Source organism: Phascolarctos cinereus, unplaced genomic scaffold, assembly GCF_003287225.1.
Source record: "Phascolarctos cinereus isolate Bilbo 61053 unplaced genomic scaffold, phaCin_HiC Scaffold_9;HRSCAF=440, whole genome shotgun sequence".
Classification (NCBI taxonomy): Eukaryota; Metazoa; Chordata; class Mammalia; order Diprotodontia; family Phascolarctidae; genus Phascolarctos; species Phascolarctos cinereus.
The window spans coordinates 29760211-29774046 of NW_027556402.1; the positions used below are offsets into that span (position 1 = coordinate 29760211).

General features: G+C 35.0%; 1 protein-coding gene across 1 annotated transcript in view; it reads right to left on the reverse strand.

Moving 5' to 3' along the window:
• FAM13A (family with sequence similarity 13 member A) overlaps nucleotides 1–13836 on the reverse strand; it is a 102619-nt gene that overhangs the window by 50179 nt on the left and 38604 nt on the right. Inside the window, 2 exon segments of the mRNA XM_020988305.2 lie at nucleotides 1325–1367; nucleotides 2318–2397. Coding sequence (XP_020843964.1) covers nucleotides 1325–1367; nucleotides 2318–2397 — 123 coding nt within the window.

Below are 13836 nucleotides of genomic sequence, written 5' to 3' on the forward strand. Positions count from 1 at the left end.
GGAACTAGGGGATCTAAACCACTCATATTTCTTGTATTAGTGTTTGTCACTTAATAGAACCCATGTGTTTCAGGAAAATTTGCAACAAAGTGAATTAAGTCACTTTCTCTCCAAAATTGAGGATGACATTTATTAGAAAAATCTGGGTTCCCAGTGTAAATAAAAACACAATTAAGAATGCAGCATAGCTTTTTTTTTTTTAAGCGAGGCAACTGAGGTTAAGTGACTTGCCCAGGGTCAAACAGCTACTAAGTGTCAAGTGCCTGAGGCTGGTTTTGAACTCAGGTCCTCTTGACTCCAGGGCCCAGGCTCTATTCACTGCGCCACCTAGCTGCCCCCATGTAGCATATCTTTTAAAGTCACTTATTGAGAGAAAAACTAGTTACTTTTTGATAAAATAAATAGAAGTTATACAGCCTAGTTAAGAGAAGTACCAGTCTCCTAAGCATTACCAATCTGCCTCCTTTCTATCACCAGCTGTCTTCATATCTTCATGACCTCGTACAAATTACTTTATTTCTCTGAGACTTAGTTTTCTCATCTGTAAAATGGGGATAACACTTACACAACCTTATTAATGCTGGGAGGAGGAAAGCACTTTGAAAGACTTAAAAGTGCTATGGAGATGAGTATTGCTGTCATCATATTGAGCAAGTGATGCCTGTATTAATGAGATCTGCAATGTGACTTCAAGAAAATATTTAAGAACTTGGGTGTCTGTTCTGCTTGTCCTGAATAACCTATAAGATTAACACGAGTGTTCTGCTAAATACCATTTTTTCAGACTTAGGAGAAACCATTGAAAATTAAAAACATTCTATTTTTTTGAGAAACAAAGATGGAAAAGGGAAATAGAAAGACATAATAGAATTGTAAGCCCATTTAGCACGTAGTATGAAAGCCAATAAGAAGTCTCCCTGTTGCTCAATATTATATCTACTAGAAATATTCATTCATTCATTCATTCATTCATATTTCTAAAGTTGTGTGGAACCTTAAAGATCCTTTAGAATAATCTCCTCATTTTTCAGGTGGGGATGCTGAGGCCCAGGGAAATTAAGTGAATCACCCAAACTCACACCAGTAGTAAGTGGGATTTAAGTGAAGGTCCTCTGACTCCCGAATTAATGTTAAGTCCACTGTACTTCATTCACTCATTTCTTCAATAAGCATTTATTATATATCTACAAATAAAAGAATCTTGAATGTCTCTTAAGGGGCCTTCTTAAAGTATACCTATCTCAGAGCTGATCTTGTGGCCAATCATGGCGCAATTGCTATATCTCACACTGATACACAATATATAAAGCAATAGGATACTGACCTGAGAATGCTGTGGGTATTTCCCATCACTGCTGTTTTCTTTGCTAAAAAACAAACAAATACACGTTACATAAAGCCAAGGCAATTTGTTTTATTACAACATTTCTCACCCTTTCCTCACTATGATTTTTTTTTTCCATTTCAGACTTCTGGTGCACTTACATTTCTATGTGGTAGCCAACTTGAATAGTTTTTAAAAAGAGAAGATACTTACAACTTGAACTATTGTTGCTGGGAAAGAGCAGTTCCTTCACCCATGCACAAACATCTGCCTGTCCACAAAAGGTGCCAGTGAGAGACAAATGGAGTCCAAGTCTATTTCTTTGTTTAAAATGATCGATTGACTATTTATTTATTTTTTGGCTAGGCCATGGGGTTGAGTGACTTGCCCTTAATCACACAGCTAGTGAGTGTTATGTGTCTGAGGTTGGATTTGAACTCTGGTCCTCCTGATTTCTGGACCGGGACTCTATCCACTGCACCACCTAGCTGTCCAACTAATTTTTTAAAAATAAGATTCTATCAAGCCTTTTATTTTTATATTACAGTCATTTCTAGATATAGTATTCTTCCCTGGTAATAAAGAAAAACATTTAAGTAAAACAGTGGACATAGTAAAGATATATGACAGTGTATGTAACATTGTACCTGAGAATTATCTCAGCTCTATATTTCAATATTGTTTTTTTTAATTACTCAGGGTTTGATTTCTTTTTAGTGATCTTTTCATTTACACTGTTGTAGTCATTATCTACATGTTTCTCCTGGTTTTGTTAAAATGATTTATTTTCTTTAACCCTCATTTGGATTCTTTTATGTCAGAAAATAAATATTTTAATATATTAAATATTATATTATATAAAATAAATATATAATATATTATACAAAATATGTCTGAGAGAGAGAGATAGACAGAGAGAGAGAGATAAAGAGAGAAAGAAAGTTTTTAAGCCTACAAAAACTTACTCATGGTCTCATGAACTTTTCAATTTACCTTTCATCAGACATCAGTTCCAGGATATCATCACATCCAAGTCTCTCTTGAGATCTTGCAGAATTAAAGCTTTCCATAGTCTATAAGGCAATATACCATTGTTAAACAGGGCACTGCATGTAAGATACTGATGTTACATATTATACAGAAACAATCTGATTTTAATTTTTGCCATATTTAAACTATTAGAATATATTAGAAACATTTTGCAAGAAAATGTATTGAATTTTTGTGCTTATATGACCCCTTTTCTGTAAGAATTCAGAAAGCATTCTGGAAATAAGAAGTATATCTCTAGCACCCTTGTTAGGTATTTTCTGACTTTGATAGATGGACGTAGTGAGATGCAGAAATTACAGATAATGTTACTAGAGGGATGGTTTGTCAATATTTAGAAAGGGAAGTAGTAATCGCTAAGAGACAGTACAGTTTCATCAAAAACAGGTCATTCCAGGCAAACTTTTTTTTATACAAAGTTGACAAAAGATCAAGAGAATGCTATAAACACAGTTTACTTAGATCTTTAGCAGAGCATTTGACAAAATCTCTCAGGCAAGATGGAGTGATGCCAGGTAAAAGACATTACTACCGTTAGGTCAATTCATAACTGACTGAAGAGGAGTTATCAGATGATTAATGTAAGCTCAGGGAGAAGTCTCTATTGGTCTGTCCCCAAGGATCTGTCTTCAGTCCTATGTTATCTGACATTATCAGTGACTTGGGTAAAAACAAAATTATCAGATTTTCAGATAAAGAAAGCTAGGAGGGATAGCTAATGCAGCAGATACAGGAATTAGAATCCAAAGTAAACTTCAAAGGTTAGAAAATGTGCTGAAGGTGAAATCTAATGAAGATAAAAGTAAAGTATCACATTTAGCTTACAAAAAACCCCAACTTTGCAACTATATACACTGGGTAAGGTAAAAGTTAATATGAAAAATATCTGAAGAATTTAGTAGATTATAAGCTCAATAAAAATCATATGAAATAATGGTTTAAAAAAAAGGAATGGTTTTAAGCTATTTTGAGCAGCATAATATATAGAATGTGGGAGGTAATAATCCCCATTGCTCCATACCATGAGCAATACTCCACCTTCAGAGTATTATGCTTAATAATGTGTCACAATTTTAAAAGGGCATTGATGAGTAGACACAATGTCATAAGAGGATCAGTTCAAGGAAATGGGGATGTTTAGGATGAAGAAGAGACAACAGGAAGGGAAAATGACAGCCTTCTTCAAGTGTCTGAAAATATTGTCATATGGAAGAAGGATTAGACTCCTTCTGAATAAGTAGAACATGGTCCCTCATTCAGGTTCTCCCACAAAAGGTCAGAGAGTAGAACACGGAACAACTGGTGAAAGTTGTACAGAAGCAAATTCAGGCTTGACGTGAGGAACTATTAATAAATAGAATGGGCTCCCATGGGAAGTGATGGCCTTCACACTAGGGGTTTCTTTTGAAAATATTATTTTTAACTTTTTAAAAAGTCAACTAGCATTCATTTTCTTTCCTTCCCACCCCTCCCCCCACAAATGAAAACAAAACAAAACAAAAATACTTGTAACAAATAAGCATAGTTAAGCAAAATAAATTCCCACATTGGCCAAGTCCAAAAATATGTCTCATTCTGCATCCAAAGTCCTTCAATGATCTATTAGGAAGTGAGTAGCATACGACTTCATCAATTCTCTGTCATCATAATTAATTACTGCATTAAGAAGAGATCTTCTTTCAATTCTTTTTCATTTTTTTACAATATGATGTTATAGAATAAATCGTTCTGTTGGTTCTACTAATTTTGCTGTGTATCAGGTCTCGCAATTCTTCCCAAGTTTTTTTTTTAACACTGTCCCTTTCCTTTACATTCATATATCATAATTTGCTTAGTCATTTCCTGATTGATAGTAAACCCCTAATATTTCAGGTCTTTGCCAAGTTTTTATGTAATTGGGTTCCTTTTCTCTTTATTTGATCGCTTTGGTATATAGATCTAATCGTGCTACTGCAGGGTCCAAGGGTGTGTACAGTTTAGTAACTGTTTGGACATGGTTCCAGATTGTTTTCCAGAATGGCTGGATCAATTCACAGCTCTACCAATAATGCATAAATGTGATTATCCTTCCTCATCCCCTGAAAGTGCATTTTTTTCCTTTTGGTCAGTGCTATCAGTCCGATGGGTATGAGATGATACCTCAGAATTGTTTTGGTTTGCATTTCTCTAATTATTAGTGAATTGGAGCATTTTTATGTGGCTATTGATGGCTTGGAATCCTCATTCTAAAAGCTACCTTTATGTGTCCTTTGACCATTTATCAGTCAGGGAATGGCTCTTGTTCTCATATATTTGAATCAGTTCCTTATAAACTTGGAAATGCAACCTTTTTCAGAGAAACTTGCTGCTAAGGATTTATTCCCTCCATAACTGTTTCTAATTTTAGCTGTATTGGTTTTCTTTCTGCAAAAACTTGATGCAGTCAAAATCATATACTTTATCTTCTCTGATCCCCTCTATTCCTTCCTTGGTCATGAACTCTTCCTCATTTTTATAAAATGCAATTTCTTCCTACTCCTTTAATTTGTTTATGATTTATACTTTATATCTGAGTCATATACCAATTAGGAGCTTATCTTGGTGTATGGTATGAAATTCTGGCCTAAACCTAGTTTCTTTCAGACTCCATTCCAGTTTCCCCAACATTTTTTTTTTGATTGGTGAGTCCTTGTCCCAACAGTTGCAATCTTTGGGTTTGACAAGGGCTTGTTTGCTACTGTGCTTCAATATGTAATGTTCCATTAATTATATTAATATAATCTGTTCCATTTATCAACCACTCTATTTTTCAACTGGTACCAAATTGTTTCGATGCTTACTACTTTGTGGTATAGTTTGAGATCTGGTATTCTTGAGATTTGACCTTTTGTTCCCCCAGATGAATTTTATTATTATTTTTTCTAGCTCTATGAAAGAATCCCTTAATAGTTTGACAAGTATGGCATTGAATAAGTAAACTAATTTAGATTGTATTATCATTATTATTATTATTATATTTGCTCAGTCTATCCATGAGTAATTGATACTTCATTTATTTAGAGCTTTTTTTGTATAAACAGTGTTTTATAATTGTCATTTAGTTCTTATGTGTACTTTAACTGGTAGATTCTCAAGTATTTATACACACATACACACACACACACACACACACACACACACATATGCTATAGTTTTTTAACTAGAATTTCTCTTTCCATATCTCCTTGTTGGATTTTCTTGGTAATATTCAGAAATACTTAACAATGTATTTGAGTTTATGTCCTGAAACTTTGCTGAAGTTGTTAAATGTTTTAATTAGCTTTTTAGTTGACTCTTCAGGATTCTCTAAATAAACCATTTATATCTCCTGTAAAAAGTGATCATATTCTTTCCTCTTTGCCTAGATTTATTCCATCAATTTCTTTTTCTTCTTTTATTGCTATAGCTAGCTTTTGTAGCGCTGTCTTGAGTAGCAATGGTGATAATGTACATCCTTGATTTACCTCTGATTTTATTGAAAAAGTCTCTAGTTTTTCCCTATTACAGATAATGCTGGCTCTTGATTTTAGATCACATTATTACATTATCACATTAAGGAAAGAGCCATTTATTATTATGTTTGCTAGTGGCTAGTGTTTTCAACAGGAATGGGTATTATATTTTGTCAAAAGCTTTTTCTGTGTCTATTTATATAATATTTGATTTTTGTTGTTTTTGTTAAAATGGACAATTACATGTTCAGTTTTGTTATTTTAATTTAAATAGCCCTGAATTCCTAGCAAAAATCCAGTCACAGGGTATAATTTTTGTGATATGTTGCTATAGTCTCCTTGTTAATACTTTATTTTTGTATAAATTTGCATTAATATGTATTAGCGTTATCAGTCTATAGTTCTCTTTCTCTGTTTCAACTCTACGTGGCTTAAGTATCAAAGCCATGTTTATATCATAGATGGAATTTAATATGACCTTTTCTTTTGTTTTTTCCTTCATCTTTGTGATTCTGGATTGAAAGGATAAGGAAAGATGTGGCATGACCCCCTCTTTTTTTGCATAAGTTCCCTACTTAAGAAAGTCTAGTTGCTTCCTGTTGCCTCAGGATTAAATAGTAACCCCACTGTTCATTCTTTTTGAATGATTTCACAAGGCTTTCCATCATGCATTCTATGATCCAGGTAAACTAGCCTGTTTACTATTCTCCATCTCATCATTCCATCTTAATCCCCTTCGTGCTTTTACACAAGCTATACCACAACATCGAATGATTTCCTTATCACTTCTGCCTCTTGGAACACCTAGTTCCCTTCAAGGATAGTTGAAATGATCTTTCAGGTTATTCCTCTTCCCTGTGCTGCCAATACGTTTACTTTGCATATATTTTGTATTTACTTATTTGGACACATGTTGCTTCCTTCCTAGAGAAGGTTTATCTTCCTGGGCTTGACTTACGGGGCAAAAAGTTAAACTCTCGATTTCTTGAGGCCAGGAACTAATTTATTTTTGCCTTTTTGTCTCCAGTGGTTTGTACACTGTAGATATTTAATAAATATACATGCAGAAGTGCATATGAAGAATACAAAACACTAAAAGAACACATGAGGGCCCCTTCCAGCAAAAGGCAGCAGAGAAAACTTACAAGAAAAAGTGGCATTTGAGTTGAGCATTGAAGGATCGATCAGTAGGTCAACCTAGCAGAATAGGCAGAGAGAACTTTAGGGAGACAGATCGATTTGTGTTCTTTGAAATAAGTAGGACTCACAAAGCTTTACCAGTAATGTTCGGTTTTGTTGTTTTTTCCCTGAGGGTAGAAATTACTTTACCCATTGTAAATGACTTTGTCTGCTGTCTAGACTCTAGCTGACTTCAATTCCAAAGTCAAGTATAGGTGACTGTCTATTAAATGCAAACCCAATGACTTCTATGAAAAGCACATGGTGTCCTTGCAGGCCATTTTATGTGACCAGGTGATGAATATTCAACATGGTAACATGGACCTGTAGGACAATGTCATCATTAGAACAATTTCAGTGTTTAAAGCAGGAATATCAAACAAAGTAAAGAAATCAAATTCTAAAAGCTAATTGCTGAATGCACTTCAACACATGCCCCACCTTTCCTTATCCTTTCAACCCAAAATCACAAAGATTTTTAAACTTTAATTCAGTAAAATAATCTCAAGTCTAATAAAGCTAAGACTTCTTATGACATTAACTCTTAGATTGTGAAAATTATTTACAATTTCTTTTTCCTTTTGTTCTCCAAGTCTTGTTACTGAAAACTAAATATGAGATAATTAGACCATAGAAACATTAACAAACACTAAAGGCGAAAATATTGTTGAAAATTATAAAATGCTAAAGAATCTTTTTTTAGAGGGCATGACAAAGTGATTTTTCTTCTTACGCAAAACAAGTCAACCTCAGCACTCCTCTGCTAGTCAGAACTAGTTCACTGTTCTATGTCATATAACTAGAGGAAAATGAGCTTCATAGCCAATAAATTCTCATTAATACAAACTACGGGCAGAGTTAGACTTCTCCTTACATGTTTCATTCCATACACTAATACACTGAGTAATCTATGATACTATCAGGCTGGGGAATTCCTGGTATGGAAAACCCTTCCACTAAATGAAGGGCACACTCTATCTGTGACTGAGTTAAGAAGTCCTCCAGAATTACCTGAGGTTCATAGAAATTGATGATTTGCCCAGGTTCATATAGGAGAAGTAGAAGTCTCCTTGACTTTGAGCCCAGCACTAATGGATACAATGCTCCCTCTCTTTCATGCCATATTGTTTGCAAATGTATTATTATTAAAACATTCAAAAAAAGACTAGAATTACTTTTTCAAAAGTAAAGTAAAACTCACCTGAGATTTAATCTCAAAACTAATTTTCCTCTCAATCTCTTTCTTAGCCCTATAAAGTAAGAACTCCCTTTGTTTACTTCCTCTCCTTTCATTTTCATGATATTCTATGTTATTGTTGAGAAATGGATATAAACTGACAAAGGAAAATGAAATTGTCTATTAACAAACATTTATTAAGTGCCATGTGCCAGGCACTGTGTTAAGCACTAGGGATAAAAGAAAGGTAAAAAACAGTCCCAAGTCTCACAGAGCTCAGTCTAATGGGGGAAGAAAATAGGCAAACAACTATGTGTAAACAGGTTATATGCGGAATAAATTAGAAATAATCAGCAGGGGGATGTTACCAAAGTAAGAGGGATCAGGAACGGTGGAAAGGGTTTGAGCTGGGACTTGAAGGAAGCCATGGAAGCCAGGAGATAAAGATGCAGAAGGCAAGCATTCCAGGCATGGGGAACAGCCAAGGGATGGAGTGTCTCCTTTGGAACAGCAAGGAGGCCGCGTCACTGTAACATAGAGCATGTGGAACAGTATAGGGTAGAAAAAGACTGTAGAGTGCGTGGCAGACTGCTTATAAAGGGCAGATAATGCCAACAAAGGATTTTATATTTTACCTAGAAGTGATAAGGAATCATTGGAATTTATCGAGTCATTCTTATTTATTTATTTTTAATATAGTAGATGATAGCTTGGTAGAATATAGCAAATCTTTTAAAATTTTTTTATCAATCAATCTATCTATCTATCTATCTATCTATCTATCTATCATTTATCCTGAGGCAACTGGGGTTAAGTGATTTGCTCAGGGTCACACAACTATAAATGTCTGAGGCTGCATTTGAACTCAGGTCTTCCTGATTCCAGAGCTGGTGCTCTACCTACTGTATCACCTAGCTGCCCCATTTTTTAAGATGATATGGTCCGATCTATGCTTCAGGAAGATAATTTTGACAGCTCAGGGGAGGATGAACTGGAAAGGGGACAGGCTTGTAGCATAGACACACCAGTCATCAGACCATTGCAGGCATGAGACGATGAGGGCCTATACCAGGATTGTGTCAGTGAGGAGGGGCATATATGAGAAATGTTAGGTCAAATTGACAGAGCTTGGCAACAGATTGGAAGTGGAGTGGGGGTGAGAGAAAATGAGGGGTCAAGGATGACACCTAGATTGTAAATCTGAGTGACTGGGAGGATAGTAATGTCCTTGACAGTAACAGAGAAGTCAGAAAAGAAGAGGGTTTTGAGGAAAAGATAAAGAGTTCAATTTTGGACATATTGAGTTTAAGATGCTATAAGGCATCCAGTTAGAGATGTCCCACAGGCAGGTGGAAATGCAAGACTGAAGGGTCAGCAGAGAAGTTAGGGCCAGATAATTAGATCTGAGAATCTATTCAAAGTAGAATTTTAGAGAGATGACAAATGAATCTATGGGAGCTGATGAAATTACCAAGTGAAATAGTATAGAGGGAGAAGATAAGAGGGCCCAGAACAGAGACCTGTGGGATGCCCACAATTAGCAGGTGTGATGCAGATAAGCTACAGCAATGGAATCTGATAGGAAAGTGTCAGGTCTGTCCTTCAAGATCAAATATCAAGATCACAATGCACATTTCTCCTCCTTCAGGTAATCTATGCTCTAGCCATATGGGTCTTCTTGCTGGGGCTCAAAACATTCCAGGTCCTGTATTTATCTTTGCACAGACTACCCAATATACCTGAAATACATTACCTCTTAAAATCTCTACCTTTCTTCAAAGCTCAGTTCAAATGGCACACCTCCTACCAGAAAAGGTTTTTCTTTCTAGAAATAGCAACAGCATCCTACCTCGTCCGGAAATTACCCTTCATTTATTTTGTACGTATTTTGTATAGACTTATATGTGTACATATAATGAAAGCAGCAGGAAGACAGAGACTTTTGTCATTGGGTCCCTACTGCCTAAAATGGTGCCTGGCACAGAACAGACTGCTATTAAATGCTTGATGACAGATTGCTAGAATAGCAAAGAGTGAATTAAAATGATGGTCATGCTGTTAAGCACAGTAAGATGAATTTTTTAAATTGAAAAAAAGTATTCAATTTCTTTAATTTTTTTTTAGATTAAAGGTATTTGCTCAAAAGAACCCAGTGCTTTTAGTAAATGACTGGTTTCTTAGTGTTAAAACTGCTTAGAAAAACATCTAATTGTCAAGTTATATGTAAAATATGTACCAAAGGTACTACTTTAAACCCATATGAATATTGTTGTTAACTTAGTTCTGAGGTCTGTGTTCTTTGCTAAAAGTTATTAGTTTTTATTCTCCAAATAATGAATCATAAAGCGATTGAAGGAGTTATGAAATAATTCACGTAATGACATGGGCTATAGTATCAATGAATATAAAAGGTATAACTACATGAAAACAAAAAAAAAATCTATTAAAAACAAATGAGATTAAGGATGAAACTGAAAAACATGATAAAATAATATTTAAAAGATAATGATATTAATAGCCCTTATCAAAATGGTTCTTAGAAGAAAAATTATAACAGTATACCTGCATCAATAAGAGAAAATAAAAGATTAGATGAATTATCTGTACCAAAAGAAACTGGAAAAGGGAAGGGGGAGAGAAGGAAATTCCAAAAAACATAAGGAAATAGAGCTAATAAAAATGAGAGCAGGAGTAAATAAATAATTGCTCTCATTTTATGGATGAGGAAACTGAAGTAATGAAATGACTTGGCAAGGTCACACACCTTAATTAGTCTCCAAGCCAGAATTTAAATACAGATGTTCTCATCCAAGCCCAAGGTGCTTTCAAGTAACTCTTTCCACCTGAAGCCCTTTGTTTTAGGGAAGTGGATGGAGGGTGATACATAGATTTAGTATGGAAAATACCCCTTGTCTAGTTAAAGTCATCCTTTTTCCCCATCCCATGAAAGGATAAAGGGTTCCCCACCCCTGAAGGATACGGAGGAGAGGGAAAAGGTTTCTGCCTATGTTAATTCTCCTTTGTCCAGCTAGAAAGGAGAGCCCATGATGGACATGGTAAAACAGGATTAGGGGATTTTAGGAAAATGATTCTCCATGAGTATGCCTAAAGTTCAAGTAACAATTTTTCTGTTTGATTAAGCAAAATATGAACTTTTACCTTGCCCTGAGCTGTAATTGTATTTCACCATATTGTAAAAGTTTCATTATTTAAAATGTGACATTGGAATGACTTGTGTTAAAGAGATATGTGAGACCTTGAGGGGATTCTATCATTTCTCTCTCCAAGTAGAACAATGCTTAGATTTAGATTAATATAAAATTAGTTTAAAAATTATTTCTTGTGGCCTTGTGCTTATAATGTAGAAAATTAATATTTTCCTTGATATCTTTTTTTTTTAAATTTTTGCTAGGCAATGAGGCTAAGTGACTTGCCCAGGGTCACACAGCTAGTAAGTATCAAGTGTCTGAGGCTGGTTTTGAGCTCAGGTCCTCCTGACTCCAGGGCTGGTGCTCTATCCACTGCACCACCATAATAAACTTTTAACTGTTAACAGACTAACATTAAAATTAGGGTTATTCCCTGACCATGAACATTGGTAAGTATAGTCCTGAAGCATGCTAATTGGCCCAGGAAGAATAGAATGGGATAAAAAATTAATCAGAAAAATTTTTTTTTAATTGAATGATTTGGGGCAGCTATGTGGTGCAGTGGATAGAGCACTGGCCTTGGAGTCAGGAAGACCTGAGTTCAAATCTGGCCTCAGACCACTTGAAACTTACTAGCTGTGTGACCCTGGGCAAGTCACTTAACCCCATTGCCTAGCCAAAAGAAAAGAAAAAGAAAAAATTAATTACAGTTCATAGTCACAAATTTAAATCTGAAAAGGACTTTGGACATCACATAGTCCAATCCTTTTTTATATAAATGAGGAAACAGGCTCAGAGAGAATTAAGGTGATTTGCCTAAGGTTCTGTGGGGTGCTAGGGTTAGGTGGGGTTTCATTAGCATTGGGAAGTCTTGGTAGGGAAGCCCAAATAAATCATACAGCCAAGATGATCTCAAAATGGATTCTATATACATGAGAAGTAATATGATTAACTGTCCTTTGATTATCTCTGTATGCATCCATGTGATTTTTTCCCCCTTTTTTACATATTTTATTTTCCCCCAATTACATGTTAAAACAATTTTTAAACATTTTTAAGTGTTGAGTTCCAAATTCTATCCCTCCCTCTCCTCCCCTCTCTCTGAGACAGTAAGTAACACAACATGGTTTATACATGTGCAGTCATGTAAACATTTCCATACTGCTCATTCTGTATAAGAAGACTCAAGAAAATTTGAAAGGCAGCATGGTGTAATGAATAGAAAGCTGATAATGGAATCTGTAAGATCTTGGTTCAAGGTCCACCCCAGATGTATCCTATGTGACCAAGGGCAAATCACTTAACCTTTTAATGTCCCCAGGCAAGGTGCTGTGCTCTATGAGCAAAGCAGAATTGAAGTAGTTAAAAAAAAAACACACACAAAAAACAAAACCAAAAAAACTGGGAGATGGGCAAATTTAGAGACCCTGCCCCAAATGTTCACACGGACTATCTGTGCCCAGCCTGTGGTAGAATACTCCGAGCTCATACTGGTCTGATCAGCCACAGTCAGGGCACATTATAACTTGACTCTAACATAGTGACATCATTTTGGTCCTCTCAAGAAGGAAGGACAACAATTGGCCCCAGGCAACTTTCTAAGAAAACAAATTGCAGATGTGATGCTGTTCTGAACTGGTAGAAGGAGTTTCCTTAACAGACTTTCTCAAACCCTTAAAGGAATTTTCAAAGAAATCATGTCTATATTTGAATCCCCCATCCACCAGCATGTTATAATTTATCTTCTAAGTTTCGAAATTAATTTTTTTTACAAGAATGAATTAGAAAGCAAGTTTCTTATAAGGAGAAGAAACTGAGGCACATAAATTAAAACCAGGCATATGGTAAACTTGAAATGAATATTTCTTTGTTTAAAGCAATTTGCCCAATGATCCAAACACTGTATCAGTGGCATATGTAGGGCTAAGCCGTTGAACTGTTGAATGTTTTTTGAATGAATATTTTAAAATAAGTTTTTATCATGAAAGATCTTGATTAATTTGATAAATAATTCGTTTACCAGGTACATACTATGTGCCAAGCACTATTCTGGAAACGGAGATACAAAAAAACAAAAGTGATTCCAGCCTTCAAGAAGCTTACCTTCAATCGGGAGGTACAAGGGTAACACACACACACACACAGACACACACAGACACACACAGACACACACACACACACACACTATACATTATATTTTATTTATATATAAAATACATTTTATATACACATACAATATATACACAGTGTATAATATAATATATACAATGTATATACATATATGTATATACATAGATTATAGATATATACACATATTTTGTTTATATATGTGCGAGTATATATACACACCCACTTTGTATATATTATATATGTACATATATGCCCACATATACTTTGTACATTTTTACATATGCACACATACTTTTATATATACAAATATATTTTGCATACATGCATATACAAAATAATTTGGAGGGGGAGGTCTTA